A 27,825-nucleotide genomic window follows, 5' to 3' on the forward strand; every position below is an offset into this window, starting at 1 on the left:
CTCGCTAAAGCAGCCCTCACACTCCTGGGCCTGTATCTGTTTGGAAACACACTCCCGTGGGCTCTCCGCACACCCTCTGAACTCCTCCCGATTTTCTTTCCATCATCAAAGAGGTGCGAGGCAGAGAGAATACAGCCATGAACAACGCTCCGCTGTGTGGAGTGGAGAGGAACTTGCTGTAAATGGACAACAAATGGGAATAAATCCATGTGCGTTCTAGAAAGATGTTGAAGCCAAAGGGAAGTTAGACAGCAGCTGGTATTTGAAGTGGGGTGAGCAGGAGAGGCTTCTTCGAGGAGGTGACCTGAGCAGCGTAAAGGGACATGGGAGCAGCACCCCACTCCCTGTGAGGGGCGGGCACAAGGTGAGGGGCAACTTGGCAGCAAGAAGAGGCAAAGAAGGGAGACCACGCCACCTTGGCTCGGCGCCCTCCTCACGCCCAAGCTGACTCTGGGCCTCGGTGCCCCCAGCATCTCAGGTGTGCGGGGAGGCTCCGACGCCCACAACCACCTGCGGAGGCAGAACTGACCGCCTGGCTGCCCCAGCCTGGCCTTCCAGCTGCGGGCGCCCAGGCAGGTGCCTTCTGGGGGTGCAGGTGCATTCCTGAGGGAAGACAGGGTCGCTGCTCCAGACCACAACAGGCTTCAGGAGGTGCCTGGCAGTCTCCCCGCCCACTCCTCCTCCTCCTTCCCTAAACCTGTCCCACCTCTCAGTTCCTGTCACCTCTTGGGCCAGAGGCCTCCTCCTCAGAGTGACCTTGCCTGACCACATCGTCTCCATTTTGACACCTGGGTGTGTATATTGTTCACCATGCAAAGCCAGTGCTGTTCATCACCCGAGTGTCCACTTCGACCCAGCCTACCTTCCCCCCACAGCTTCCCCACTCCCTTCTGGCAATCATTTAATTTGATCTTGTAGTCTAAGCATTTATTTTTGTTTTATTTATTAACTATGCATTTTTCCAAGCATTCACCACTGCCTTAATGACAGTTTGACAGATAACAGACACATTAATGTTACAGGCTATGATAAATCATATAAAGAACATATAACGCAAACATAGGATCCATACTTATTGCAGAGGACAGAGGACCATGTAGGCAGGGTCCCAGCCCTGGAACAGTGCCTGCCACAGACCAGGTTCTCCGTAACTGTTTAACAAATGAGGAAACGAACCAGCCCATAGCCCATATCATAATTTACTTCCCATGTATCCCGCTGGAATGGACCTTCCTTGACGATCAGGTTAAGGACTGTTTTTCCAAGCTTCACCCCAGCAGCTGGCATGGTGCCTAAATCTTTGCTGAAAGCATTCAGGGCCAGCCGACTCTTGGAATGAATAAGCATCCCATGATGTTGCAAAGTGAAAGCTCAGGACAGAGAGGGCTCCAGCCCCGGCTCGCACAGGCGCGGCCTTGCTGACCAGCACGCTGCCCACTGCCTCCTCTCCCTGGGAGGGGATGGGGTCCAGGAGGCCAGGGACAATGAGGCATTGAGGGTCCCAGCAGTGCCTCTTGGAGGGGGCAGGCCCGATCTATCTCTTCGCCCAGGGCCTTTGGCCTCAGGACTGCAGGAGAAAGCAGGATCCCTGGGGACTCACAGAGGTGGGGCGTGGGAAAGGGAAGAAAGCAGCGCAAGAAAGAGACAGTGAGAGTCTGTAAAGAAATGCCAGGCTCCGCTACCCATGCGTCTCCAGCCAACAGTGCAGCGCAGACCTGCCAACTCCCCCAGGAGAGGGAGCCGCATCTGAAGGAGAAAAACAGCATGGCTCCCGATTCCCAGAACCGCAGAGATCGGGCATGGGAAAGACCAGGCGGGCAGCGGGGAGCCACTGCCTGCCCCGAACCTTCCTAAAGGCACGGGTCCTCCAGGGGTCCCTCCAGGTCCACTGGGGAGGAAAGGCCCTGGTGGGCACCCCACCCTCCTGATGTGGCCATCTGCGTCCTAACCCTTTCCTAATTTAGAAGAAGTCAGCTTTTACTGAAAGGGTCCTAGGTGTCCAGGACATCTTGGTGACAGGCCATTTCACCCTCTTTTGAAAGAAATGGCGTCTTTTGGAGAAGGGTGAAGCCCACTCCAAGGTCACAAGCTGGTGAGCAGGGGCCATGGGCCCATACCCCTGGCTCATGTCACACTGTCCTTCCCGCGTTCAGCCCAACTGGATGCTCAGAGCAGGTGCAGCGCTGGTGGCAGGCATGCCTAGGGTGCCTCCCGACTCCCCACTTGCTGTTTGACTCTAGGGCGGGGCTGGGCCAGGTCCTTGGGCATTTGGAGAGGGCACTTGAGACCCAAAAGAGGAGGAATGCACTAAAGGCTGAAACTCTGGGTGTTCCCCAGACTCCCACTCGCCTCTGCGTTTGTTCCTGTCTCCTTCGCAGGATCCCGGGCAAGCTCATCTGAGTGGTCTGCCTGCTGCTGTCCCGAACAGGCCATTTGTGAGATGGTTTTCCAAGTGGTGTCACTGGGGGGCCCCTGGCTTGACATCTCATAGGTAGAGCTTGTCCACATACAGATTCCCGGGCCCAGTGCAGGAATCTACTAGGTGATGGGGTGTACACATCTGCATTTTAATAAGTAGGGGGTTTGGCTCCCCGATCATTCGCCTTCATGGAAATGTTCGAAAGACATGAACACAGAGGTCACAAGCCCTCGGGAGCCAGATGGTGACAGTTCAGTGAAGAGCAAGCCTGCAAACAAATCACTCTATCGCTGTTCTGGGCTCTCGTCACTCTACCAGGTTGCCTGGGGTGGGGAGGGGGTCCCCAGAGTCCTGGAGTGGGAGAGCCTCTTCCGGGTGGGACACTGAGTCACCGGACAGTAACCCAGGAAGGCTGTTCCCAACCCACGCTCTTAGCTCCACGCCCTGGCGCCTCTCTCATGGACGCCTCGGTCATGGTTAGTCTCGTGCCATCCTCCTGCCCCATGCCGGTATGACCTATTCCTCACTCACTCAGAACTTCATCTGTGGAATCCTTTGAAGTCAGCTCTGTTCCACAGGAAACTGGGGCCTCGGTTTCCCCAGACACAAAACAGAGATATTGACGGTACCTACCTTGAGGTCTGGTTGAGAGAAGGGGATGAGTTGACTTGCGTAAAGCATTCACAGCAGTTCCTGCTCCATGGGTAGCTATTATTATTTATTTTCCCCCAAAGCACAAAAACTAGCTTTAGCCTTGAGACATGACCTCCGATAAATATCTTTGCCTCCACCAATAAATAGGGGGACTGCACTGCTGCAGACGCCCGCCCAGGGTGTCCACTGTCCCCAAACAAGGAGCTTTGGTACCTCGAGCCCTTTGGCTTGATTCACACCAAGGCCACTGGGCCATGGAGATTGAGCGCTGCCTTGGCCAGACTGCTTGCAAGGCGCTCCCGCTCCCACAGTCCTTGGACTCTTGTCTCCATATCACAGCTAAAGAAATGGAGGCTCTCAGCGCTTGACCGACTCGCCCCTGGAAACCCAGCGGGAAATGCTTTCCCACTGCTGCTTCCAGTCTAATCGCTGCCAGCAGCCAGAGGGCGGTTTCTTTCTCGTTTTCTAAAACGATCGACATGGCAAATAGAAAGTACAGCAAGTTTCCATAGGTCTCTTGTCCCAGACACCAGCGGCCTCCCTCACTCTCCACACCCCCCAGCGGGGCGCCAGTGTTCCACTGGCAGGTCGGCACAGACCCCTCATTTCTCCTGCAGGGAGCATCGTTTCCTTTAGGGCCCTGGCTGTTGCCTTTTCGGTAAGTTTTGGCAACTGTAGAATGACCGTATCCACCAGTGGGGTGTCCCGCGCGTCCCTTTCACTGCCCTAAAGCACCCTTGTGCACCTCCTGTTCATCCCGCCGCCCCCCAACCCTGACAACTGCCCATCTCCACGGTTTGGCCCTTTCTGGAACGTTGGAATCACACATGCGCATGCACGAACTCTTTCTTTGCGTGAGCTCTGCAAAGCTCTTTCGTCATCCCCACCGTGTGTCTCAGGCTAAGGACCAAACTCTTCCCCGCACCTTGTTGCTCTGCTCCTGCCCAGCCTCCTCCTGGCTTCTCTGCACCAGCCTCCTTTTCCTCCGTTTCTCTTCGCCTCTTCCGTGCTGTCTGCCTGGAAGCCCTCCCACTCCACCTTGGAAACTCGCTCATCCTTCGGATTGCCCCATCAGTGCCCCCCTGCAGGCGGACCGCCCACCGTCCCCGAGCAGGTGCCGGAGTCCACACCCATAGCTATTTCCAGCTCTCGGGCTCTGTGCAGGACACTTGTGCGTATTATCTCTCATTCTCACAGCCTCCTGGCACAGCCAGCATGGCAAGCTCTGGAAAGTGAGGCTCAGTACCATACCCTAAGCCCCAGAGCTCCTGAGGGGGGGAGTTGGAGTCTGAACCCATTCTAACTGAATTTAAAGGCAGAGTTCTTGCAGCTCGGCCATGCCCCCGGCTTTCTCTTCCTGCTGGAGCTGGTGTCTGGGGCATTGTTGGCAGCAGGGCACTGGGGCTTTCCAGGTGGGTGGGCTGGTGGCTGCCCGTTTCAGGGGGTCAGGGGTCAGGGGAGAGGTTGCTGCCATGTTAATGACAGGCGGCAGCAGCTCTGCAGTTGGGCGAAGGCAGCATTTGTTCACCATAGGAAGGCTTGGCTCCCGTTCAGCTCCCCGGGGAGAGCCATACAGCCATCTTTTATTACCACCCTCCGAGCGGAGAGAAAGGAGCATAAAGAAATAGAGTGACTGTGTGGTTTGCATTGGCTCTGAGTAGCCACCAGAGCCTCCTGGCGGCTCGGCTCGGCCTCCCGGTCCTTCCTGCACCCAGCACTCACTTCCATGTGAGCGCAGCGGGGCGGAACCCTTTGTCTCTCATCCTCCCCAACTTTTCTCTCCCCTTGTTTCCCCCACCAAGGGCTGAGGCAGAGGAGTCTTCATGTAAGGTTGTAGAGCTGTGCCCTCTGCAAAGGTGTGTGGTGCCTTCAGGGAGTTTGAAGGTGAAATCTGCTTCTGTTTTCTGCTCACGTGTGCTGGCACAGGGCTCTGCCCTTTATCTGAACTGCACAGCAGTGTCTTACAGGTCAGTGGGAAAGGCTGGAGGTGTGGCTTGGAAGACGCTGTCAGATAGCCCTGGGCTGGCGACTTGCTCTCTGCTTGGGATCTGTAATCCCTAAGACGCCCGACTCCAGACCCTGCTGCCCAGACTCTCGGAAGCATAAATCACAGCCGTCATCATGAGCCCCTCCATGTAGGCATGGAATTCCGTAGGCAAATTATTGGGACAAGACCCCGACCTCTAGGGTCGAGAGCCAAGTAGTTTCCTGAGTGGCTAAGACCACAGACTGCGCAGTTCAACAGATCTGGACCCGGGCCTTCCGTCGGTCATTTCCTGGCTGGGTGACCCAGTGTCATTCACTTCACCTGGCTGCCTCAGCCGGGAGGCAGCAGGACTTCCAGGGGAGATGTAATAATGTCTGTGGTCGTGAGCGAAAGGGCTCACGAACCGGAGCTTTGGTCCATGTGAATAAGTGTATCATGTGTTTGTGTGGAGGTGTGTGGCTATACGGAGAAGTCACACAGTCCTGTAAGCAAAGGGGGATTCAGAAACTCTCAACTGAAGGAAATGATGAGCATGCATTGCTTTCTGTGTGCCTGCCCCTGTTCTAGGCGTGTTTTAATCAGAGTAATTCCTTTAATCCTCTAAACTGTTTTCCAGCTGAAGCTTCTGTGACCCAGAGAGATGAGCTAAATTGTCCAGGGTCACATAGCTGCTAATTTGGTGAAGTTAGGATTAAAGTAGTCCTCCTTATTCTCAAAGTCAAGCGCAAAGTCAAGTGAAACCTGCTCCCTGGCATGAAGCACATGTTCAGGCAACAAACCATTGGTGTTTTCGGCACCACGACAGCAGAGACTGCCAGCCAGCTCGTGAGACCCTGTCAGTCAGCCGCCACGGCATGGAGCACTCAAATCCCGCTCCAGAGGTACCTCCTGGTCGCTTTCAAGATTTTAGAAGCAGAGCTGGCAGAATTCCAGCTCCCCTCTTCCCGTCTCCACCCCCCCCCAACTTCACCCAAATCAATGAAAGTTCTGCTTTCATTGATTTATATATTAAATTTTGAAGTTAGTTTGTAAAAGAACTCACTGCCAGGTAAAAATGTTCAACAACGTCTTCTGGTGACTGGAAGATGAACAGAGAGGGCAGGCATCTTGCTCAGGGGCACACAGCCAGGGAGCTGGAGGCCACGCCAGGGCAGAGCAGTGGCTTTTTGCTAAGCCTCCTTCCTGATCTTGTTTGTTTCTCCCCAAGTGGCAACCCCGGAATGCACTTAGCTCGTGCTTCCCCCAGGCCCTCGTCCCACTGCGCTTTCTCCCAGCCTCCGAGTCCACCGCCTGTCTGTGCCTGACCTGGGTGCACCCCTCCAGCAAGTGCTGCCAGGTGCCCCAGTCTCAGGCCGCTGACCTGGCACCGCCTGGCTTCACACAGGCTTCACACAGCCCAGTCCAGGAGGCTGGCCTCACGGCGCTGGCTCCATCTCTCGCTGTGATGGTCAGACTCAGGCTCAGAGAGGAGGGAGGGCTGACAGGTTCATAGTGTTAATGGGATACATTTGAGAAATGTTACACCAACAGTGTTTGGAAATTCAGGCCAGCAGCCAGGCACCGAGCCGGCCAACTTTCAGCCTGGGAGGGGAGGGTGTTATTCTGAGGCGGAATTAGTGTCTTTTAAAGTCTGGATGAAGACATTGTTTATTCAAGACCCTGGGAGCACAAAGATAAAACATGCATAATGGATTCAGGGTCTTTGAGCAGACAGCACTCCTAAACTGTCTCCATCATCATAATGAAGAGTTATAACCATGCTCTGGGGTCCACTGTGCATGAGGCAGTTCTGGGGGAGCCTCTCCCTGCGTCAACTGCAGGGCACAGGCTAGAATCTGAGGTTCAGAGAGGTGCAGGGACCTGCTTCAGGCCACACAGCTCTTGGGGGATTTAGCCAAGTTTCTCTAACCCCCAAACTCCTGTTCATTTGATTAAGACTTGGTCGTAAGACGAGGACCCTGACATACAGGGTCAAGGGTGAAGCAGTTTAGACTGGTCGTTAAGATTAACCGCTAGGTGTACAGGGAGACCACTGAGACGCTCTGGCTTGGTTGGGAAGGTGCAAAGACAATCAAGATGTCCTCAAAATTAATTTAAGCTGCCTGGGCAGGTACCATAGCAATGAGGCCCCAAGAGTTTGGCGTGTAAAAGGTGCAACAGAAAAGTCGGCCATCCTTGAGTAGGGCCCATCTAATTGTTTCTCTGGGGCCTTCCCACAATATGAAAAGCCAAGATTCATCCATCCACCCATCCCCCACCACCCACCCGTGTTTAGGAAGCATCTTCCTGAGACAGGCAGCAAGCTAAACCCTGGGGAGGCATTCAGATACATTGCCAGATAAAGCTGAAAGTCACAGTGTTGGGAGACATACCTGCAACCAGTCTCTTCTGTTCCTCCTGGCCATGGGAGGGCTTCCCTCTTGGAGCTTCTGAGTTGATCATGGAATTTTCCACAGTGGTCAGCACATTTTTCTGTAAAGGAAAGGACAGCAAATATTTTCAGCTCTGCAGCTTATGTGGTCTCTGTCAATCTTCTACACTGTCATTATGGCAGGAAAGTGGACAATTGAATCAGTGTCACTGAGCGCTAGTGACTCTATTTATAAAGACAGGTGGGCCGGGCTGGCCATATTGGGCATATGGGTTGTGCAAACTCAGGAGTATGGTTATCTGGGTTCAAACCCTGGCTCTCCCCTTTACTGGCTCTGTTGGTCTTGGACAAATTAAATACTTCTCTGTGCTGTGGTCTCATCATCTGTGCATTGGAGAAAGAGATGACCCTTTCCTTGTAAGGAAGTTAGGAGGAGGAGTGGGATATTGGCAAGGTCATTAAAAATAGTGCCTAGGCATGGGTGTTCTGGTGATGCGAAGCCCATGGGGATGACAACTGAGCTGGAAAAAAGCACAAAATGATGTAAAAATAAACTATTAATTTAAAAAAAATTGGTCTAGTATGTTGTCAGCTGCATGAGCACTAGCTGCCTGCAGGGAGAGTAGTTTATGTGAGACTTGTGACGACATTCACCCCTGGGGCCCCAGCCGCTGGAGGGGGGGGGTTGGCATTGTCCATGTGAGCGCCCACAGAAAGTGGGTCTTGAGCTTCTGTTCTTTATCCCCTCTAATAAAACTTTATCGACAGATGGCCAGCGCAGAGCATGCTGATTTTATTTTTGATATTCCATGACAACATTATTTATGTTGATTACTAAATTTTTGGGTGCCTCTCAACTTTTTTGCCGAACATCATCTCAGCCTGGTGCTGGCCTGGCCGAGGTTATAGGAGTTACTGGCACATGCGAGGCATTCCGTTAATGCTTGCTGAATGCCTGAGGTGCCTGGGGACAGGGTCCAGCACCTAGTGGGGATTCAGTAAATAGAAGTTCCTGCAATATTTGTGTGCCGTAGGGGGAAAGAGCTCAGGTTTGGAAGTCAGTCATCCTGGGTCCCTGTTCTGGCTCCACCATTTACTGTGTGACTTTTAAAATTTTCTTAGCTTCTCTGTACCTCAATTCCCCTATACGTAAGATGAAGCTAAAAATACCACCTACCTTCTAAGGATGTTGAGGAAGGCAAATGAGTAGCTCCATCTAACATAGTCAGAAGCGTATGGAAGATACCACAAACACCAAGTAGATAGTAACTTCTTTATCATTTTCCTCCCAGAGTTAAGGGTCATGGATGGGGAAAATGGCCAAAATGAGTGATGCTTCTAAGAAATAACTGAGCAGGGTCCTCCCTGGTGGTGTAGGAGTTAGGACACAACACTGCAAGCTTGTGGCAGCCACTGCAACGTGAGTTCGATCCCCAGTCCTGGAGGTGACCCACATGGCAATACAGACCTCTCCTGACCCGCCCGCTGCTCCCCTCAGCAGTGTACTTCGTTGAACTGTCTACTCTGCTCCCCACTCTGTCACTGGTGAAGCCTCTCACTGCCCCTACACCTCTGACCTGTACCCTAGTTCTGTATGCGTAAATAAATCTTAAAAAAAAAAAAAAAGAAAGAAAGAAGAACTGAGCAGAACTGTTTCAGAGAAGTGGACTTTTGGTTCTTAAACTTGGTAGGTATCAGAACTCTCCGATAAGCTTGTCTAAACATGCAGAGTTTTGTCTCCCCAATAGGGGGATGGGTTCCTTATGTTTGATCCCAGAACCCCCTTTTCCAATGTGCCAGGTGAATGTGATCAGGAGGCCCCAGGGGCGCACGCTGAGAAATGCCAGATGTCTGTTCTGCAGGGAAAGCGCGTGCTCTCTCCTGTGGCGCTCTGAGAACAAGCAGATCAGCCACTTCCTGTCTCCTTTCCTTCCACTGACTCCCTGGGACGGTGCTCTGCTGCCAGATGGGGTCAGTTTCTGATGGGGTTCAGCTGCTCGCAAGCCTTCCCCAGGCCTCCAGCTGTGCAGACCTCAGGCCCTCTTGTCTCAGGGACATCCCAGCGAGTGTCTGGAAGGGGCTGCCAATACCACCGCCCTGCTGCAGCCCTCAGCCCCCGGTGCCCTGCTTTCCCCAGCTCTGACCCTGCGGTGCTTGACAGTCAAAGGCACCTTCCCTCGAGGGCTGGAGAAGCAAAGGCAGAGGGACAGAGGCGAGTGGCAGAGACCTGCAGCCACCCTGACCTGCCCCAAGTCGCGCAGCTTTGGGACTTGTCAACGATGTGGGGACCCTAGATAGGCAGCATAAGCACTGTGCTTCTTGAACTCCTCTTTAAGCGGGAGAATTGTGCCCTCCTGGCAGAACGCCAGTGTCAAGGCAGAGCACCCAGCCGGGCCTGGCACAGGGCGAGTGTCCCCACGGCGTTTTTGTCTGTCGTAGAGCAAGATCCTAGTGGCGGCAGGGTGCGGGTGAGGGGAAACAGGTGTGGCCCTCCTTTCTGCTCACCTCTGGTCCACTAGACGCCAAGTCCCACTCTCCAGGCATTTCTTGACTTTGTCTGCGAGGGGCTTGTCCTGCCAACGAGAGCCAGGCTCAGTGAATCCGCAGGCCAAAGTCACTCTGCGTCAGCTTGACCTTCACCCCAACTTTATTGGACGCCAGCTTTGCAGAGAACAGCTTATGCTGAGGATTGCAGTTGCTCTTTTCATCTGCTCCCACCTTATTTGTATCCCTTTTTATTTCTTGATTCTATGAAATAATGTGGCAGTGTGTCTGATTTAGCTTAGGCTCCAAATCCTGCTTTTTCAAGTGAGATTATAGCAAATTATAGCTGGCAAGAATCTCCAAGCTCACCTGATAGGACCCCATGGTTTTATAGTTGAAAAACCAAAACTTAGAGAATGCAAGTGGCTTGCATATAGGACTCTTTACTTGAACCACAGAACACAGAAAATGATGTGACTATTTTAAAGTTCTCCCAGATGTGGTATATAACTTGTACCATTACAGATGGACAAGAGAGAAGCTCAAGGGATGCCTTTGACCACAGGGGCTTAATTTTTTCCCAGAATAGTTGGGGAGAACTATTGCTGGATTGATGGGTACCAGAGCTGCAGCTTACCTGGAAAACTTCCTCCATCCAAGAGTCACAGCCCAGTGGTTAGTGGGGTGGAGAAAGGCCCCATCCTGTTACTTTTCCAAGTGTTTTGTAAAATCCACAGCCCCTGCAGGCATAAAGGACTTTGCCTGCTTATTTAGAAGGGATGAAGAAAAACTACAAATTTAATGCCAAAATGCCACCGCAGCTCAAGTTCTGCTATTATGTGGACCTTGGGTCCTTCCAGGTCATTGTCTCATTCACAGTTGTTTTGTTTTAATGTTGATAAGAAACACTACATAAGTTCCCTGCCACTGCCAGTGCAGAGTCTGAACTTTCCCCAAGGACCGGTGGGTTTTCTCAGCTAGTTCCAGGATTCCATTGGCCAGAACTCGATCACATGGTTGTGCTCAACCCCAGGGGGCTGCTGGGAAATGTAGTTCAGCTGTTTACCCACATGAAACAGGAGGGTTCTTCTCCCAACCCCTCCTGTTTCCCTGTTACCACAAGGAAACAGGTTTAACCACCAAGTATCTACTACACTTAATAACTTTGAAGAAATCTAGTCTACTACCATTCTTTAAACCCAGGAAGCCTTGCAGAGCATGGTGATGACTCCTAGAGTGCTCAGAAGCAGAAAGTACAGGTGAACTGCTACTATTATCAGCTTCACCCACTCCCGAATGCCTGCTGGCCCAGAGCCGAGTACGTGGTAGATGCACAACAACACATTGTGCAGTTTACGGCCTTCCCAGCAGCCTCCTGAATGCATGTCTTGCCTTGGCTAGCTGGCGTTTGGTTCACACACACATCTTTTTGACAACTCACCCATTGCAATCAGTCATTGCCGTCTGCCCCTGCCAGCTATGAGCTGGAATACAGGAAGGGTTTTATCTGAAGCCTGAGACATCCTGAAAGGATGAGGCTTTCCTTCTTGGGCCCCTGGAAGGCTGCCCATTGCACCCCACATTCTTTGCAGCCTAGAGGCCGTTGGTAACCATGAGCTCACTAAGGGACTGCGGCCGCCAGTTAGGGACGCTGCCGCCGATGTGTGAAGTTTGTGACTTGTGTCTGGAGACCTTGGTTCTTCTCCCAACCCCTCCACAGCTCAGTGCTGCTCAGAAAGAGGAGGAGGAGACCCCAGCGATATTATCTAAACTTGCTCCTCAGTCATGCGCCCATATTAAAGTGGGCAATATGAATCTTTATGACAAGTATTCATAAAATAGTGACAGCTTCTGTGTAATGTTACGTGTACAATGTTCTGTCATGACAGACTATATCACATGGCCTACATGTGTGGTAGCTGTGCCAACTGCATTCATTTAATGGTGGCATTCGCACAACAGAATCACCTGGTAAGACGTTTCTCAGACATAGCTCCACTATTAAGCACTGCATGCCTGTTCTGTACACTTGGCATGTTAACTAGTTTTGCCTTCAGGATTACCCTGTGAGATAAGTATAATTACCATGCCAATTTTATAGAGGAGAAAATTGGAGCAGGAAACATACATTGGCCTGACTCATTGCTAGGTGAATTCCTGTAGTTAGAGGACGGTGTCTAGTTCACGGTAGTCCTCGCCACTCCACTCCCTAATGGCTCACAGATGGAGGAGCTAAGTGTCAGTTGCCATTCCTCAGTACTTTTGAGTGTGTTGCTTAAGGCTGTGGGCTCTGAATCCAGGCCATCATAGTTTAAATACTGACGCTGAAAATTCAGGCAAGTTATTAACTGCTCTAAACCTCATCTGTAAAGTATGTCTAAAATCACTTTTTCTACCTCCAAGGGTTGTATTTAGTCCAAACTACTTGTTTGTGACCTTTGACTTGAGGCATATTCAAAACTGCTCTGTTTGCTGATAGAAATGAAAATTGTCCTACAGGAGATGACAGCCTGTATGAAATTGGAGCTCAGAACATGTGTTTTTATTCCCATTATGCAGATGAGGAAACTGAGGCTTGGAAAAAAATCACAGGACAGATCATAAAAATAGCAGAAACTCATTGTCTGCTAACTAGGTATTGGTCATTTTTCATGAACTCAGTGAAATCCTCTTAAATCTATGAAGTAGTAGTATTTGCTCCATTTCCCAAAAGGAATGTAGGTCACATAAAAATAACTTGTCTGGATCCCAGAGCTCGGAAGTGGCTGGATTGGAATTTGAACCCAGGCAGGCAGGCTGACGACACAGAACACGGGATTGTGTTCTCAACCCTTTGACTCCAGGTCTCACTGATGCCACACCACTGTTTCTTCAGGAGAAACAGAAGCAGGTTCACACTCTGTCCTTAAGGGCATCCTGGAAATACGTCTCACCTGCCATGTCTAATTGTCATGACTGAGAGCCCTGCTTCAGAAAAGCAAGTATCCCCTTTCCTTGCAAGGACAACCCCAAAACAGCTTAGCCTGACTCCATTAGCACCTCCCCCAATAAGTAGTGCTCCACAACGTTGGGCCTCAGTTCTCAGGCAACTGGAGAGAGATTCAGGCTCCAGAAATCTGAGACCTCAGAGGGGAGACAAGCAAGAATCTGCCCGCCATGCACTTTCATCTACCCTGGCAGGCGTCAGGGCTGGATGTCACATTTACGTGTTACGTGTCCTCTTTCGGAAAGGTCTCAGGTGCTCAGCAGTCTAGCAGGTGGTTTGGTGGCTTGGGTCCACAGCGGGTCCTTCAGAACCTGCCTCTCCTAGTGACAGGGAGTTTGGAGACCCAAGGGAGTTCCCCAAGGAGCAGCTCCAGGTGTCTGCAAACTAGTTGGGTTTAACAGAACCTTCTCGGGACTGATGGCATGGACATCAGCCATCCTTTACAAAAAAAGTGATTTCTGAGCCACCATGTGGAGACAGGCAAGCTTGCACAATTTTAAAAAACTTGTAGAAAAGTTGAGAGCGTCTTGGCCTGCGTCATCCGCGGCATCGCACAATAAGCCTTTGCTGTCATCTGTGCGGGGGGAGTTAGGCCTGTTACTAAGAGGTGAGGCTTAAAAGGAAGTCAGGTTTGGAAAGAAGTTCACGTCGTTGTTAGCCTTTTCTAGCAAAGTGGTATGTTTTTATGAAAAACCGTTAAAACTGTAAAGTAAATAATGTTATTTATTAAGAGTTCTTTTACTATTTTGTATTTTTATAATTAATGTCAAATCCTGAGGTTGTCCCCAAAATGCTTGCCTTTTTTTTTTTTTTTTTTTTTTGTTAATGTAGTATTATGGTTCTTTCATCCTTTATTTCTCTAAATCATGCTGGAAGGCTGTGGTGTTTTTTTCACTTTTTCTCTCTAAGGATAATGAGGAGTTAAGTTTACTTGAGAATGAAAGAAGTTGAAGGATTCTTCCTTTTTAATCTTAAATGTAGTTAAAGCATCCAACTCATGTCCCTTTGGGGATGTGTTTCTGGACTTCCATGATAGACTCTAAACTCCCAAGGGTCTAGCTCATGTCCAATTCTGATCCATAATTAGCATTTATTAAGCATTTTTCTATGTGCCAGGCAGTGTCCTAAGGCACCTTACATGGATTCATTTATTTAATCTTCCAGCAACTCTATTAAATAGGACTGTTGGGGTCTCCACTTGACAAACAAGGAAACTGAAGCTCAGAAAGGTAAAAATGGCATGTCTAAATGGGTGGAAATGTGCCATCAAGTTGACATGTAAAGGTCACCATCATACTCTCCTAGTTTGGGTGCCGTAGGTTGAGAAATCGTGCCAGTATTCCCACCAGGAGGAAGTGGCTTTCCTACTTAAGGGAGGAAAAATCTTTCCCAAAAGCCCCATGTAAATTTCCACTTTAATGTGCCTGGCCAGAACCTAGATCAGATGACTAGCATCAGCTACAAAGGCGAATGGGAAAATTAAGGACTTGGCTTTCCAGCCTCAATAATAGAAAAACAGAAGACACGACTGAATTATTGGGTCCGTCAGCCAGTAGTGTTTATCATAGTGACCTGTACAAGGTCACAGAGTCAGTACAGAAAAGTCAGAATTAGGACCCCAGAACTGTTTTCCTTTTTCTAGACTATGTAAAAGAGAATGACTTCTTATCCTCTAGGCTATAGTTTGTTTGGTATCCGAAACCATCACTCCATGAATACTTATATGTCTGTTTTTTAGCAGTGATTCATCAGCCCTCTAGTTCCCAGACAGTGCATATTTATAAGTGGATGAAGAATTGATAGGGATAATCCCCCCCCACACACACACACACTTGCTGGCCACACACTGCTTTAGATGCAGATTTTTCCTAGCTGCAAGGGAGTCTAGGAGAGAAGTTCCCAGCTTCCCATTCTCTGCAGGATCAGAAGCTACACCAGTGGGACAGTGGGATGCACTTTGTGTGAACATCGACCTCGGGGGGCACAAAGGAGCTTTGACGCACCTCATCCCCATGGGCAGGAAGAGTGGGAAGTTGCCATTGTGAACTTCTCTATAATGTCAACCTTGAAGTGTAGTGGGAGGAAAAAAACCTTGAAAGAAATGACCGATTTGGAAGAAACACTGCAAATTATGACAACGGAATACTCTCTTTCCGTATATGTGTATGTGTATGGATATATACACATACATATACACACATGTATATGTATGTGCACATGTATACATTCCTTTGGGAAATGGAGCAAATACTACACATATATATGTGCATATATATGTGTATATATGTATGTGTATATATACATGTATGTATATAGATGTGGAGATGTATATATATACATCTCCATATATATATATGAAGAATCTTATATCAGTAAAGATGTTACAACAATAAACACTAGATATAAAAAACTAAAAAGCAGAAATGACTTATGAAACAAATAGATTTTAAAAACATGATAAATTTGAGTAATTATCAAGGAGCAAATGAAAGAAACCGGGAGACACTTTTTTCAAAATCATGAGAGTGACATGACCTTCCAGTAAACTGTGATAAAGGTGATAATGCATGTTTCCTGGAGGGCAGTATAAATTTTAATGTTCATATCTTTGTCCCAGTAAGTTTCCTCCTAAAGTCTTTTGAGGAGGAAAAGTCAGGAACTCATAAAATATATAGGTATAGAGGGCCCTCCCTGGTGGCGCAGCGGGTTAAAGCACAGCACTAAAAAACTTAAGCCAATTCTGCATGAGTTCGATCCCCGCCTGCCCTGGAGGAGATCCACATGGCGTGGCAGACCTCTCCTGACCCGCCCGCTGCTCCCCTCAGCAGTGTACTTCATTGATCTACCTGTTCTGCTCCCCACATTGTCTCTGGTGAATTCTCTCACCCTCAGCACCTCTGGCCTGTACCCCATTTCTGTATGAATAAATAAATCTTTAAAAAAAATATATATATATATAGAGGCATTCTTTCCAGGACTCTTTGTAATAATTTTTACATATTTAAATGATCACCAACTTTAGAATACAGGATAGTTAATAAAAAGACCTAGATGTCTACAATCTGTGTGTGTGTGTGTGTGTGTGTGTGTGTGTGAGTGAGATGAAGATTACAAAATAGTATGTATGTATGATTCATTTTATTTAGAAATATGTGCTTTTATATGTATGTGTATATACTGAAACTATGGAAAGAAATCCACTGGGATATAACTTTGACTTCTGAATCTTGGGGGTGATTGCATCGTTCATCCTTTTCTTCATACCTTGCCATTCTATTTCATTTATTCTTTAACTAAGCACATGTCTCATTTATTAACAGAAAAGCCCTTAAAAGGCTTTTTTCCTTTGAAGGGAATATTTGGGCCTTGAAATGCTTGCTGGGCACCATCAATACCCTTCTCCTTCCTAAGAGGTTTTAGAAAACCACCTGTCAGAGGCTCCTTGAGGCAGTGGTGCTTAGAACCTGGGAATGCAGCTTGGGGCAAAGGTGAGTAATTAGAGTTGGGCAGGAGGAGAAGCAGGAGCAAGATGTTCTAATTTTAGCATCTCTGATCGAGAGTGGTTCCAAGATTCCTACATATCCCTCACACATGCTTAGCTGTGACCTTCAGCCCCACCCTAGTGACCGCAGGCCCAGCACAGACGCCGGTAGAAGGCAGATTGCAACACAGTGCTTGAAGTCTCTGCTGCTTTAAATAGAGGTGTCTGTAGCCTTTTGGATGGAAAGTCTGGCAGAGCCTGGGTCCTCAGAATTCACCCTAGTTTAAGGTCCACCTGGCTGCCAGCTTTCCCTTGAACCTCAACATCTCTATGCCACTATTCACCATCATCCCTAATCTGGGCAATACTTTATGCCCATGGAGTCTTCCAACCCAAATCCTGGGGATTCTTGAATTCCTGCTTCATCCCTTCTGATTATTTAGCCCCCCTCTCTCTTTCTTCCTCCTGTCCTTCAGGACAAGGCTTTAGATCCTATTATTAACAATCGCCTATGTAGATTTTTATGTCTTAGATTTTTAAAATTTGTGTATGTATACACAAGCTGGGATGTAGCTGAGAGGAGTGGGGGCATGAAAGGATTCACCAGAGACAAAGTGGGGAGAAGAACAGGTGGATCTGCTCAAATATACTGCTGAGGGGAACAGTGGGGAGACAGGAGAGGTCAGCTCCTGTGCCATGGGGGTCAGCTCCCTGGCCGGGGATGGAACTTAGGCATAGTGGCTGGCAATGGCTTGAGAGCACTGTGACTTTAACCCCTTCGCCACCAGGGAGGCGCTCTAAAGTGATCTTAAAAATAATATAAGTAATAATAGTTCTCTTTTATTTATGTCTAGCACATGCTTGTCACTGTGCATAGGTATAGCTTTCTTAAGACAAGCCAACTGGATGACAGTATCTTAACATTTAAACAGGCACTAGAGAAAAGAAGATAGACAAAACAGGGCCATTAAGCACAGTAAGTGATGCCAGGCATCATCAATCATCAGGAAAATGCAAGCAAGACTATAACGCGCTATCACATTTAAAAAGATTGACCTTGGAAACTGCTGGCAAGGCTGTGGAGCCACGGGAACTCGGGCACTGCTGGCAGGAGTGAGGTGCTGTCGCATCTTTGGAAAACCATTTGGCACCTTCTTTTCCCAAGGGAAATAAAACTTGTCTGTGAAGCGACAACTTTATTCATTGTCACCCCGAACTGGAAGCTCCCCAATGTCCGTCTGCTGGTGAAGGAGTGGATAAAGTATATGTGATGTGTGATGAGAAGGACAGACAGCTGAGAGCTGTGCATTTGTTTTCTGTAACACATCACCACAAGCTTATTAAGATAACAAGGCTAGATTAAGATTCCACAAGACTAGAATCAAGATGTTCTTGTCTGGTGACTTGACTGGCCTTGGGATTCCTTCCAAGCTCATGCCAGCTGTTGGCAGAATTCATTTTCCATGACTGTGATGCCCCTGACTTCTCACTGTTTAATAATCAGATCACCCTCAGCCCCCAACAGTTACTTGCAGATTCTCGTCGCATGTCACTCCCCAGAGTCACTCTCACAATATGGCCACTTGCTTCTTTAAAGGGAGAAATAGCAAGTCTGTGGGCATGACGGAGACTCACCTCATATAACATGACCATGGAAGGACGGTCCGACGCCTTTGCTGTGTCCTAGAGCCAGTCACAGGGCCTGCCCACCCTCGGTGTGGACGCCAGGAGGCAGGGGTCACACGACCTTCCCGCCAGTCTACTTTTCAAAGCACTTGACAGACAAATCTCAGAGACATCGTGCCGAGTACAAGTAGACACGTGCATACTTCGTTATTCCACTCCTACAGAATTCTAGAATAGGTGAAATGAATGGCAGCTGCTGGAAGAGCACTGGTGAATGTTTAGTTTCATTTTCAGAAATGTTCACCTGCTGAAGATGAGAAATCCTCCATCTGTAGATGATTGGTTCAATCAGTTGGGGTGGGGTCACCAAGGGGACACAACTAAAAGCAGCATCTCTATTTGCACTAGTGGGGAATGATTTACAACATATGCTGCTAAGTAGAAACTCAAGAGTCAAGCTGTATACAGAAGACTTTGAAGTCCATGGTCATGGAAAAACATCTGAAGTTCATTGTCAGGACTGCTGTGGTACAGGGAAGGAACACGGAAGGTGGGTGCTAGACCCTAACACCAGGAGTGGGCTCACTGGAGACACTAGACACCCTTGGGACCGTGGGACCATAGAAGGGACAGCAGGAAAGCTGTCACATCTGCTGGGGAATCTACAACATGGAAATGGCTTGTGTGATCAACTTCTTGACGCAAAAGCATCGAGACCAATTGAGTATGCAGCTGGGCTGCGTTGAGAGCCCAGAGGCAGCAGCTTCCCCTGGCAACTGCCCGCCCAGCAGCTCAGTGGGCGGGGCTCAGAAGGCCTCCTTGAAAGCTGCCCTCTGCTTCTTTGATGGGCATATGAGCTGAGGTGCAAGAGTGGCATCCTGTTGGAGACCCGTGCATGGAGGGAGGTGCAGCTGGGAGTGTTTATGCTGCAACCGGACGGGGTGATAGTCCTAAAGATCGTTGCCACGTGTCTCTGAGGGCAGCTGGGTACCCTGAGGGCACTTTGTACCCCTGCCCTCTGTAGCCTCTTCTGTCAGCTGCTCAGGCCTCATCCACAGAGGTCTCCAGCATGGCTCCGTTTAGCTCAACAGTTTTTTTTTTTTTTAATGGAGATAACAGTCATGTACAACATGTGTAGGTTCCTGGTGTAGTTTCTCACCTCAGCAGCTGTGCAGCACTTATACTTTCAGGAGCAGCAGGTTCCTCGCAAGAGACCAGGCCTGGGCATGCAGAGATGAGTCCTGCATCACCCCTCCCTCGCGGAGTTCACAGCCCAGAGCAAGGAATGACGGGAGATGATCTTCAGCTCAGATCCGGTGGATAAGGCCGGCCTGGAGACTAGGAGGAGCGAGCAGGGGTTAAAGCAGGGAGCTGCAGGCGGTGCCGCAGGCTTCTAAGAAGCCATACAATATTCGTTTATTTTATTTTATTTTAATATAACAGTTTTTTACATCATTTTGTGCCTTTTTCCATCTCAGTTCTTTTTTTTTTTTTTTTTTTTTAAGATTTGTTTACGCACACAGGCCAGAGGTGCAGGGGTGGCAAGAGGATTCCCCAGAGACAGAGTGGGGAGCAGAACAGGCAGATGGACTGAAATACACTGCTGAGGGGAGACAGGAGAGGTCTGCTGCACCGTGTGGGTCACCCCTGGCTGGGGATCGAACTCATGCTGCAGCTGCTGCAGGTAGTATCATGGTGCTGCACTCTAACCCACTGCGCCACCAGGGAGGGCCCTCGAAACAACTCCCTTCAACAAAGAAACAACCCAAGTTAAAATAACCTCCCACCCCAGCAACTCCCCATCTTGAAAATCCTATACCTGTGGGCTAACTTCGGGGGAGACACAGGGGAGCAGCAGAAAAGGGGCTTGATGCCCCTGAGCGCCCTGGGGTCCACAGGTTTGGGGTGTAGCCCTGCCAGGAGCGTTGTCTTCTCTTGGCCCCGAGCAGTTGATTAGGGGAGAGAGTTTTTCTGGGTGCGCTACCACCCCCCAAGTGAGTATTTCTTGCTGAGAGAGCTGATATGAGCCCCTGGCTCATCAGTAGTGAACCTGACGGAAACACACGTGTGATTTGTCAGCATAGATATTTGTGGGGAAGGCCTGGGCTGTAAGTCTGTGCTCGTGCCAGGCTTCGGTTGGGGGTGTGTTCTCCATCACCCCCAGAAACACCATCATTTTTTATCTCAAAATGGGCTTCCCCTTGCCGCCCACCCCTCCGCTTCGCCTGCATCCGTTCCAGCTGCTGCCCGGGAACAGCTGCCCTGAGGCCCTGCTCTCATCGCCGCCTTATCTCCCTGATGGATGGCCTTCCTCTTCCCCACCAGTGCAGCCTGGCGGGAGGCCACCCCACCCCAGCAGCGCGTGAGCAAGCGGAGCGGCTGCTGACAGCTCTTGGAGTCCAGGCAGCTGTCGAGAGCAGGGCGGTCCCCAGCCCCCAAGTGGGGTGTGAGCTAAACATGGCCTCAACGAGACATGCTCCCCCAGACCCCACAGCTCAAGACTTCAACCACCCCAACCTTATCTCAGCACCAGTGTCCACTGTGAGTGCCAAAGAAATGGAGGAACACGGGCTCTGCCTTCCGGGGTGAAGATTACCGAGGAGTGCAGATTTCTGCACTTTGCGGCTCTGTGGCCTTGAGCACATGTCGGTCGCCAGAACCCGGAGAACCACTGCAGGTCTCAGCTTTCCTCATCTCAGCCTTGGCCGGCAGTAGTGCTGTATCACCACTGCGCTCTGCGCAGGCCCCTGGGGCCAGTGTATCCAGACCCCTGCCAGCGAGTCCCTGGTCACCTCCTCAGAACCTCTGGCCGATGGTGACCATGTCCCAGAGATGACCAGGGGCTCACTCCTGCCACCGCCCCCCCTTCCCATCAACTGCCAGTTCCACCTGGCAACTGCCTGATACTGGGGACACGAAGCCCTCTCCTCATGTGGGACTGGCCATGCTCCGGAGACGCCTCAGGATGAGCCCACGGGGAGGGGAGCCGCCTGCTCCATCCAGGCCTGCTGCCCTCACCCCGTTACTGCTTTCCCCAAGGGCACCTCCTTGGGCATCACAGGCTTTTGGGGACCAGTTTTGGGCTCCTCCCAGGATACCCAGCCCAAGATAAGCTCCGTCCTCACTGGGCTTTGTGTGAGGCTCCCACAGATAAGGCCCCTAATGGGGGCCTGACACTAGGTGGTGCCCAGTGGCTGGGGTCAGGACTTAGAAACCTACTGCAGTGTGACAGTGTCACAGGGGAACCCCAGCAGAAATGACAGAGGCGGATGTTGAAAGCTTTGGTAGCAGCCTGGAATTGACAGCAGTTACCCCAGGAAGCCAAATGTTCTTTTCACCAGCAAGGTAAAAACTCGAGGCAGAGCAGAGTGGGGCTGCCCCCGCGACACGGTCTTGGCGTCTTCCGTCCTGTTCCCCACTGGCTGTTGAGTGTGCGGACTGTAGACGGACCAGAGTCCCGAGACCGGAAGCCAGGGCGCGGCCCACTAGCACATGGAGCTCCCGAGCGCCCTCTAGGTGCCGGATTCCTGCTGAGCTCTCAGGGAAGGACCGTGACCATCCACACCCACCCTGGTTCTGCAGAACACGTGCGCATGTACTTAGCATCATCTCTCCCAGGAAGCGACTGACTCTTTCCAGAGAGGAGCCCTTCTTGACAGTGAGCTTCGAAGGCCTGGTCAGAGCAGCCAGGCAGCCGAGGCATTCCTGGAATCCCTTGTCTCTGTGTGCCACCCCGGACAGTCTTGATTTCCGCAGTGTTCTCGCTGTGTGGCCCTTTGCCATGGCTCTCATTCTCCCCAAGTATGCACAGAATTACAGAGCATGGCTTCCAGGGTCAACTGTCTCCACACGTGGTTGGAGTGTTGGCTGCATCCCTGGGAATGGCCACAGCAGAACTCAAGGAGTTGCTCGAGGACTCCCAGGTGCACGCCTCGTGTAGCCAACCAAAGTGTGTAGGCTCCAAAAGCAGACAGACCCCCACCCTTGGGCACCCTGGGGCCAGGAGGGTGATAACTCATCGGGGCATCTACGCAGACCTGACCATGTGTAAGGAGGCTGGAGATGCCAGGTGTCCTGTCCCGAGACCCGACCGTTAGAGGGTTAAGTCGGTAGGAGACCTTGGGTGGGAAATGTCCATGTGAGGAAGCCACTCAGAGGGGAATGGGAGTGGAGGGCTGAGAGGAATGGTGAGGAAGTGGGATTTGAGTCCAGGAGTATTGAGGGGCTGTCTGCTAAGTAGGTGGCTTGGGTGGGGGGTGGAGGGGTAGGTGGAATGACAGAGCGGATGTGAATGGGTGGGAGGCGAGCGTGGAGGGCAACTGAACATAGGAGAGGGAGCTGGGGCCCCCAGGGGCGCCCCAGGGGGCCACTTCCACCCCTGGAAAGAGGAATCAGCCCGCCTCTAGGCAGCAATCCTCACGGGCAGTTTAGGGACAGCACAGCAGGACGCAGGAGTTCACGCCCCAGGCTGGCTGCGGGCATATGCAGGTTGGCTTCAGACCACCGCAGGGGGGGATGGTCGTGCTAGCCAAGTGCAGCCGGGAAAGGAACCGCACGGATTTTTTTGGTTTCCCAGCGCATATGTAGGATCTGTTTCCACCGGACTGCTGTCTGTGAAGCGTGCTGTCTCATTATGTCTTCAAAAGCGGCCTCCGTGTCTTGATTGGATGTGACATGCAGACGGGAAGCGAGCCCTCGCTGCTGCGGAGAGGCCTGCGAGCCGCTGGCCAGATAAAACGAGGCGGTTTGTGGTCTGGGCCAGAGCTCAGTGCGGGTCTTGGGAGAGGCGCTCCCCTAGGAGTGACTGACCACTTCCAGGCCAGCCCGCCCCCGCCCCCCGCCCTCTCCCCATCCAGATAAGGTTCTGCCCAGACAGTGCAGGCCAAAGGTTTTGTAAAAGCGAGGTTTTGCAGAAAAGACAGCTTTCTGGCTTCCAGTGGAACACCAGGGTTTGGCAGCCCGCGCCCCGTCCTTCAGGCGTCCCTCCAACCCCCCGCCAGCCACTGGGCCAGCCCCACATGTGCTTGGAAGAGGGCTTCCCGCATTTCTATCACCGGTCTGCACAGTGAGTCAGTGACATTTAAGAAATTGAGAATTTCAAGGAAATATCCAGATTTATAGGCTTCTCCAAAAATGTCGTTAGGGCCCCCGGGCCCTCCCGGGCGGCAGTGAGTCCAGACCTCAGGCCTTTCTCCTGGTCACTTGTCCTGCGTCTCCCTCCATGCTGCCCACAGAGCAAGCTCAGCAAGGTTGTGCTCTCCTACTCCAAGTTGCAATCAAAAGGGGAAAAGCAAAGACAGAGGAAGGGATGTGCAAGCTTGTCCAAAAAGTCAGAGCTTTGTGGACATCAAGAACATGCCTGAGTGTTTAGAAGAATAGAGCCCACTGGAAGGGACTAGAATAATCCTGCTGGAAGGACACTTCCTCAGATGCTACTAGAAATGAGGGACCCACTGTTCTGGCCCCTGCCTGGGCCCCGTTGGCATTGGCGTGGGGATGCCGGGGAGAGGCAGGAAGAGCACACGGCACTCCACACTCAGCTCTCAGGTTCCCCCAGGTGCCTGAGCTTCGCCTTGTCCTGAACCGCTCTGTGCCTCAGTCTCTGTATGGGGAAAATGGGCAATAGCGTCACAGCTGCTTCATAGAGTTGCCGTCCACATAAGGGAGTGAAGCTAAGCAGAGAGCTTAGAGTAGAGGCTCACGGTGTTGCCTGATTAAAAATCAGGGAAACTTGGGGCCCTCCCTGGTGGCACAGCAGGATAGAACGCAGCACTGCAAGCTGGTTGCAGCCGCTTCATTGTGAGTTCGATCCGTGGCCCCGGAGGCGACCCACATGGCACAGCAGACCTCTCCTGTCATGCACACTACTCCCCTCAGCAGTGTACTTCATTGATCTGCCTGTTCTGCTCCCACTCTGTCTCTGGTGAAGCCTCTTGCTGCCCCTGCACCTCTGGCCTGTACCCAAGTTCTGTATGCACAAATAAATAAATCTTTAAAAAAGAAAATCAGGGAAATTCGGCAGAGCACAGCCATGTGATCCAGGGTTTGGCATTTGGGAATGACCTCATGGCAGGATGAAAAGGGGACCGGCAGCTGTCTGGGGAGGGTTATGCAGAGGGGTGCATGGGAGTGGGGGGCTGGGCCAGCAGGCAACAGCTCTCTTGTCTGGCAGGTGTAGCCATGGAAGGCAGGGAGAGTGGCTCGTAGCGGCCAGGCCAAGTGGAGACTTGTTTTGCGTTCATTCACTGCTTTCTGCCAATTGGAATACTTGGTTACTGCCCAAACAGGACATTATAACAAAAACGGAAAATTTCAAAACAGAAGAAATCACCTGCAGCCTCCCCACCCTAACAAGAGAACAATTTTCCAGCTCCCCTTCCAGGGCATCATTCCCACTGCTTCAGTCAGAACACACATTCTTTTCTCTGTTGTTCTCTGTCACATGAAGTTGTCCCACGGGCATTTTCCATGATGTTTCACCATTGTTAACATTTATCATTTTCTCCAAAATGAACATAATCTCAGTTTTGGTTTTTTTAATCCTGGTTGTAAAAACGCTCCCTGGTTGTTTGTTTTTTTGTTGTTGTTGTTTGTTTGTTTTTTAAATGCATATGCTGCCAAAAATCTGGAGAAGAACCCCCATTTCCCATCCCGCCCTTCAGCGATAGCCAGTTTGGCATTTTGGGGAACATCCTTCCGAACAAATCCCCAAGCGTTTATCGATGGGCCAATAGGAACATTATTTTCGCTGGCTCTTGAGTTGAACCCCGATGGAAGGTGTTCTTGTTGTGGGCGGGGTGGTGGCTTGGGGACGAGGAGAGAGGGGTGGGGGTACACAGACACAAAACAAAACAAAGGAAGCCAGATTGTCCTGCAGGCTGTTGGAGAGAGGCGAGGCCTGGCCGGGCCATGTGTCTGTTTCCTGGGGCTGCGTAGTACATGCCACAGATGGGGTGACCTCAACAACACGAGGTGTTCTCTCATCATTCAGGACGCGGAGTTCTAGGACCTGGGTCGGGGGGCGCCCTGCCTCTTCCCAGCTTTTGTCCCAGCAGTCCTTGCGGCTCCTTGCCACACATCCAGCTGCCTCCCGCCAATCTTCCGTGCTCCCGTGGCTTGCTTCCCCTGTCTGTGCCTGTGTCCAGCCCCTGCACATGGGTCCGCAACAGTCTGCAAGAACCTTTGTCCAAAGAAGTTCACATTGAGAGTTGTGAGAGCCTAGGACTTCAGTGCATCTTTGGGGGTCCCCTAATTCAGTCTATATATACCATGTGGGGTCCCCAGAGTACTGGAGGAGGAGGCTGGAGTTTGGCTGGAGCAGCGAGGGGACTCCTGAACGGGAAGGGGAGGGAGTGACTAGAAGGAGGACATTCTGAGTGTGAGAAGGGAGATGAAGAAGGGCTTCCTCCGGCAACTCATGCCTGGGTTTTATTAACCTCCCAGCCCTTCACAAGGAGGGCCCAGAATGCATCAGAGCCCACAAGCTCTTCCCCACCGTCACACACCGAGCAGCTGGCAGCTGGGTAGCCGGCTGTCCACTCCTCGCCAGAGTCTTGGTTGGCTGCCACCTAATTTCTTTTCAGCCTGGACTAATTTCTTGCAGTCCTCAGGCTGGCGGGAAGCATCGCTAATTGCCAAAGTCCTTCCATATGGCCCGATATGCCCTCCGTCTGCACAGTGTGCCCACCCCCTGTCCTCTCTTCAAGCGGGCGGTGGTCACACAGCCTGAGGGCCCCGGAGACCACTTCCGAGTTTTGATCTCTTTTCCTCAGGAGCCCTGTTTTTGCGGGTTTGCTCAGCTCCCTGCGCCCCTTCCTGCCAGCTTCGTCCCCAAGGTTGAATTTCCAGAGGAAGAGCAGGATGAAGAAGCATGATGGGAAGGACAGAAACAGCTGGGTGGAAGTCCCCGTGTTGGGGGACACCGGGGTCTAAGCCACAGCCCACCTCCCAAATCCCCCAGCACTGCCGAGGTCAGGTCTGGTCACGGCAGGGCAGAGGGTCACCAAAGGCGGCAGAAGCGTCACCCTTGGCCTAACTGGCTCTTGGGGACTGTTACAAAAGAGCAGTCAAGTGACTGAGAATAACAGGCTTCTGCTCATTAACTTAGGTCCCAGGCAGAGCCTGGCCAAGACATGCTTTGCCACTGCAGGCTTCTGCCTAGTGGAGGAATCGTCGCACCACGCTCTCGGAGGGGTAAAAGCCAGTCGTGGGCCCGCTGCCTCTGCTTGACGCTGCCCGAAGCACCACGTAATCATCCAGCAGTGCATCAACCTGCCCGTCTTTACCAGTTAATTACACGTTGTCCCACACTTCCTCTCGAGTGCCGACAGCCACTTCTGAGAAAGACCTGCGACTCTGAAACCCAAATAATAGAGCTCATGCAAAATCCGAAGGCAAAGTAACAAGGAAACCCAGGTACACCAGGATGAGCCAACCTGTGTGGGATTGAGGCTCTTCTTGCCCAGACATGAACGACACGGGGCTTGAACCCAGTGGGGCCGGAGCGCCAAGGAAGCGGGACGGTCCACGAGCATGATGGGATCTTCGCCCAACCTCAGGAGAGCCATCTTCCGGGCCGGCCGCCAGCTTCAGCTCTGCCCCTTCTCCCATAGCAGCCAGAGCCCAGCCGTGGCGAGCAGCAGCCTGCACCGAAAGGAACTGATGCATCGCACAGATAGAGGTGCTTGTGGTGTCCAGCCAGCGGGAGTTGGTGCTCCAGCGGATGCTGCCAGGGCCGCCTCTCTCTGGTTCCACGGGCTCTGCTGATTCGGGGTCCCTCTGCAGAGCGAGCAGTGGTCTTCATCAGCCCACCTTCTCAGCCCAGCCCAGCCTAGCCAGTTTCTCCTCGCACCCAGCCCTCAGAGAAGGATTCTGACGGGCCCATTCTGTGTCCGTGCTTATACTAGTGACTGCCAGGAAACCTGGTTCCCTCATAAAAGATGATTTTATTATGCACCCTGTCTCCTGTCCCTGCCCCTGGAAAACTTCCCAAAGCCCTAGCTTCCATGAGGAACCCCACTTTTCTTTTAAGACCCAAGCCTTCCGGCATATACTCAACTGCGCTCACCCTAAGCGTCGCGTGCATTCCTTGGGCCATTTCTACCTCATACATGCCTCTGTTGCTTCTCTCACTCAGTCACCCATGTGTTCATAGAGCAAACCTGGCTCTAGCATTGGCCCAGATCTCCAGCGGGGCTTAGCAGGGAGCCTGCGTTTGGCCACTGCCCAGCACGCTCACCGGGCACTGAGGCGACGCAGACCTGGCCCTGCCACTGGCCGGCAGCGGGTCGTTCTGTGTAAGTGTCTTCACGCCTCGAGCCTCTGTCTGCTCATCTGCAAAGCTGAGTCGATGGCAGCAAACCCCCGTCCTCCAGCAGCTGAGGGGACGCAGGACGCAGCACGTTCACTGTCGTGCCTGAGTAACTGGGCATGTGCTGATTTCAACTGAATGAAATATGTAGTCAGTGATTCAACATTTACAAAACAGACCAAAAAAGAAACAGTCTGTCTTCTCAGTGGTTGTGCCTGATGCTCATTCTCCCACCCCCCCACCCCCTCAGAGCTGGGTGCTGGGAGCGCCCCCATTGGGCCGCTCACAGTGTGCTAACAGCACTGTTGTTCCTCTCTCGGCAGGTCCTTCAGGCCGGACTTCATCCTGGTCCGCCAGCATGCCTTCAGCATGGCCCTGGGCGAGGACTACCGCAGCCTGGTCATCGGCCTCCAGTACGGGGGGCTGCCCGCTGTCAACTCCCTCTATTCTGTCTACAACTTCTGCAGCAAGCCCTGGGTGGTAGGTGGCGGCCCAGGCTGACCCAGC

General features: G+C 51.5%; 1 protein-coding gene across 1 annotated transcript in view; it reads left to right on the top strand.

Moving 5' to 3' along the window:
- LOC105854733 (synapsin-3-like) overlaps positions 1-27,825 on the top strand; it is an 88,604-nt gene that overhangs the window by 57,973 nt on the left and 2,806 nt on the right. The window contains exon 4 of the mRNA XM_012735130.1: positions 27,642-27,798. Coding sequence (XP_012590584.1) covers positions 27,642-27,798 — 157 coding nt within the window. The remainder of the gene's footprint in view (positions 1-27,641; positions 27,799-27,825) is intronic.

Source organism: Condylura cristata, unplaced genomic scaffold (genome assembly GCF_000260355.1).
Source record: "Condylura cristata isolate star-nosed mole 26May11 unplaced genomic scaffold, ConCri1.0 scaffold00004, whole genome shotgun sequence".
Lineage (NCBI taxonomy): Eukaryota > Metazoa > Chordata > Mammalia > Eulipotyphla > Talpidae > Condylura > Condylura cristata.